Consider the following 4,169-nt stretch of genomic DNA (forward strand, 5'->3'; position numbering starts at 1 on the left):
CACGTACAACAGGGAGAATATACAAGCTATACATGGATAATAGAACTCTTAACATATCCTTGGGCTAGAAAAACATTTTAAAACCCTACATTTTAAGACTAGTGGATAAATCTGCTCAACCGGTTTGTCATTCTTCCGTAACACGCGGTAACACTAAGTCAAACACAAGGAAATAATAGATACACGCTGGAGAAATAGTTAGGGAGAGTAAATGATAAATACCATGGCGCGCATATGTGACAGGATTAATAGTATTATGTTGCATTTTCTTTTTGAATACATGGCATGCATACATGTTAGGATTAATTGATTGAGCGGTTTATTATAGCCAATGACAGAAAAAATACAATTCATGGGCACTATTGTCACATTAATCGCCTATATCATTTTTTTACCTTGCAATCACCTAAGAAAAGATTTATTTTCTCTGATCAATATTTTTAGGCCAGAGAGTGTTTAGATCACTAAAGTAGTGATCTAAACGCACTTATATTTCTTTACGGAGGGAGTACCAAATAACCATGCAACAAGATTTTCAGTTCAAAAGATAAAAAGGAAATTAGACGTGCCAAACTCATTCATCATGCTACAAATGTAACCACGTCACAAGATAGGTTTGTTACCCAAACATGAATGTTCTTCAATTGTTGTCATGTTAAAGTATTTGTAACATCATTTCTTCACAAACAATCAATTGGTAAGAATATATGGGAATACAATTTTCATATATCAATTGGTATTTCACAAATTTATTGCTTACTTCTATTCTAAATATTGAAACATAAAAGACACTAATACCTATTTAAGAGTCATGGGTGACCGAGATAATATGTCACCATGTTTTATGTAGACCCTTGGATAAAAAGGTATAGTTCAAAATTGTTTGAGAACGTCTTACAATTTCTCATCGACAAAAGAATTTTTGCAGATACCTTCGTAACACAATAGTAAGCCTTCCCCGACTCCCAGATACGACGCCCAAAAATGTATTCACGGTCACTGCAGAAGAAAGGGAACTGGAAAACAAATATGTTGGAATTATGAAATTAAACAATGAAAGTAAAGGAATTACAACTAATCAAACCTTTTTAATCCAGTGAATAATTGTGGTTCCATTCAGAGGGAACTCATCCAAAATTTTGAAGCACACAAGCATGGGGTCCCACTTTAGACGAAAATCATCATCCCAGAAGAAATCTCTAACCAGTTCAGGAGTAGCATCCTCGAAAATGGTCTGGCTACAATGCATTATAGGTCCCACCTAAAAAAACATGAACAAATTAGAGCGCTGCACATGAAAAATTAAATGATAAGATGTCAGATGCTTGGGAATTAGGAGCGTTGGGAGTTGATCGTAGGTTGTAGCTGTGCTCTACGGGAGGACGAGGCTTGAAGCCTCGTCGCCCCGTGGCAGGGAAGAGGAGAGGCGCACAAGGCGCAAGGTAACCAAGTTGTGTTTTTTCTTGCTTGATTCGTTCCTCCACAGGGAGGCAATATAAATAGTCAAGTTACATGACGACTCCTAGTAGAAATAGAAACAGACTCCTACTTGTTTTAGGAACAGTAGGGAAAACCTTCTTTGGGACAAAAAAACCCTTCCGTTTCCAAACCTGATACTAATTGATACTAATTTGGACACCCCCTGTCTGCTGGCCTCCTCTCTCTGGTTGTACATCTCCTATACGTACGCCCCCACATGACATCTCCCCCTCCATTCTGAAACAGCTCGTCCTCGAGCTGGAAGCTTGGATAGCGTTCTTTGAAGGCTGGAACATCCTCCCATGAAGCATCAGACGCCGGTTGGCCCTCCCAATGGATGAGAACCTGTTGCATACCCCTGAACAGTCGTGCACGCAGCGCCTTGGAAGGTGTTGGCTGAACACGGCCTTGGAAGATGGCTGGCAGCACCGGTGGAGCATCTGGAGGAGGGCCTTGGTATTTCTTCAGAACACCCACATGGAAAACATCATGGATGCGGGCGCGGGGTGGAAGCTCCAAACGGTAGGCAATGGAATCAATTTTGGCGAGGACTTTGTAGGGACCAAAGTACTTAGGTGCGAGCTTTCCCTTGGCAGCAGATCCAAGGAACGCTGCTGGACGGCGCTGCAAACGCAACCAAGCCCATTTGCCGACCTCAAATGAAAGTTCCCGATGCTTGCCATCATAGTAATGCTTGTAATGTTGCACAGCCTGAAGGAGACGGTCACGAACATCGATAAGGAACTGGCCGCGGTCTGCAATGTTGCGCTCGACAGCCTGATTACGCAGCTCACCCGGAGAGTATGCACGGAGGGAAGGCGGATCACGACCATACACCACACGAAACGGCGTATCCTTGAGAGCGGTGTGGTAAGATGTGTTGTAGCAGTACTCCGCCCATGGCAGCCACTGAAGCCACTGTCGGGGCCGATCACCAGTGAGGCAGCGTAAGTACATAGCAATTACCCGATTAACGGCCTCCGATTGGCCATCAGATTGCGGGTGAAAAGCTGAGCTCATGTTTAGGCGAGAACCAGAAGCAGCAAAGAGAGCCTTCCAAAAGCCAGAGGTGAAAACAACATCTCGATCAGAAACGATGGAGGCTGGTACGCCATGCAGACGAACAATGTCAGCAAAGAAGGCTTTGGCCACCGTCTCAGCTGTGTACGGATGCGCTAACGGAATGAAATGTGCATATTTGGAAAAACGATCCACAACGGTAAGAATGACACTTGCCGCCCACTTTTGGCAATCCCTCAATGAAGTCCATGGCAATGTCCTCCCAAATCCGAGATGGTACTGTCAAGGGCTGAAGCAAGCCTGCTGGATGGAGCTGCTCAGTCTTGTTACGCTGACAAACTAGGCGGTTGCGGATGTAGTCCTGAATAGCTGTCCGGGCCTGTGGTAGATGGAAGTCACGACGAAGACGGTGTAGCGATTTCTGAATACCCTCATGGCCGGTATCATGGGATGCTGCGAGTATATCTGCCACAAGTGGTGAGGAAGGTGGAACATAGGCACAACGCTCAAAAGTGACAATGCCATCGATGAGTGCCCATGGGGGTCCCAGCTCGCCATTCTCTAGTTGTTCGCGGAATGCCATAAGAGCTGGGTCAGTGTGTGCAGCCCGACGAAGTTCCTCAAATAGATCAAAGGAAGGACCGCTTATGGCGCACACACGGGCATCAGAAGTGTCGCGCCGCGACAGTGCGTCAGCCACAATATTCTGCCGGCCAGGCTTGTACTCCAATGTAAAATCAAAGCCCAGGAGCTTGCCAACCCAATGATGTTGTGGGATAGTCGCGAGGCGCTGGTCCAGAAGGAACTTGAGGCTGTAGTGATCGGTTTTGACAACGAAGGCACGACCCCAGAGATATGGCCGCCAATGGCGCACAGCTTGTACGAGACCAATGAGCTCGCGCTCGTATGCAGCAAGGGAGACATGACGAAGATGTAACGCCCCGGATATAACTTTCCCAATTTATACTCCAACTCTTGCCGTTTCCGGCGTTAAGTTATATTTATTTTCTTGGGTTCGGGTTTTGTCTCCGTGTGTTGTTGTCATTGTCATGCATCTCATATCATGGCATCATGTGCATTGCATTTGCATACGTGTTCGTCTCATGCGTTCGAGCATTTTCCTCGTTGTCCGCTTTGCATTCCGGCGCTTCGTTCTCCTCCGGTGGTCATTTCTAGCTTTCTTTCGTGTGTGGGGATTAAACATTTCCGGATTGGACCGAGACTTGCCAAGCGGCCTTGGTTTACTACCGGTAGACCGCCTGTCAAGTTTCGTACCATTTGGACTTCGTTTGATACTCCAACGGTTAACCGAGGGACTGAAAAGGCCTCGTGTGTGTTGCAGCCCAACACCCCTCCAATTTGGCCCAAAACCCACCAAACTCTGCTCCATCACCTAGAGCGTTCGATCACGATCGCTTGGCCGAAAACCGCACCTCATTTGGACTCTCCTAGCTCCACTTATGCCTATAAATAGCCCCCTCCGTTTTCGGATCTCCCCTCTCCCCGAAACACTAAAATTCATCCCTCCGCCGCCGGACATGTCCGCCTCCTAGCGGACGAAATCGCCGCCGCCGCCCCGCGCCAATTGCGCGCCGACACGTGGCACCGGCCGCTCCCTCCGCCGCCAGCCCGCCGAAGCCCGCGGGGAGCCCTCGGGCCCATCTTCCCCG

The 4,169-nt window shown here is 47.2% G+C and overlaps 1 protein-coding gene across 1 annotated transcript in view; it reads right to left on the reverse strand.

The window, feature by feature from the left end:
* LOC119354457 overlaps positions 1 to 4,169 on the reverse strand; it is a 14,665-nt gene that overhangs the window by 4,140 nt on the left and 6,356 nt on the right. The window contains exons 3-4 of the mRNA XM_037621184.1: positions 1,085 to 1,261; positions 933 to 1,016 (exon numbers count right to left, since the gene is read on the reverse strand). Coding sequence (XP_037477081.1) covers positions 933 to 1,016; positions 1,085 to 1,261 — 261 coding nt within the window. The remainder of the gene's footprint in view (positions 1 to 932; positions 1,017 to 1,084; positions 1,262 to 4,169) is intronic.

Source organism: Triticum dicoccoides, chromosome 2A, assembly GCF_002162155.2.
Source record: "Triticum dicoccoides isolate Atlit2015 ecotype Zavitan chromosome 2A, WEW_v2.0, whole genome shotgun sequence".
Taxonomy (NCBI): Eukaryota; Viridiplantae; Streptophyta; class Magnoliopsida; order Poales; family Poaceae; genus Triticum; species Triticum dicoccoides.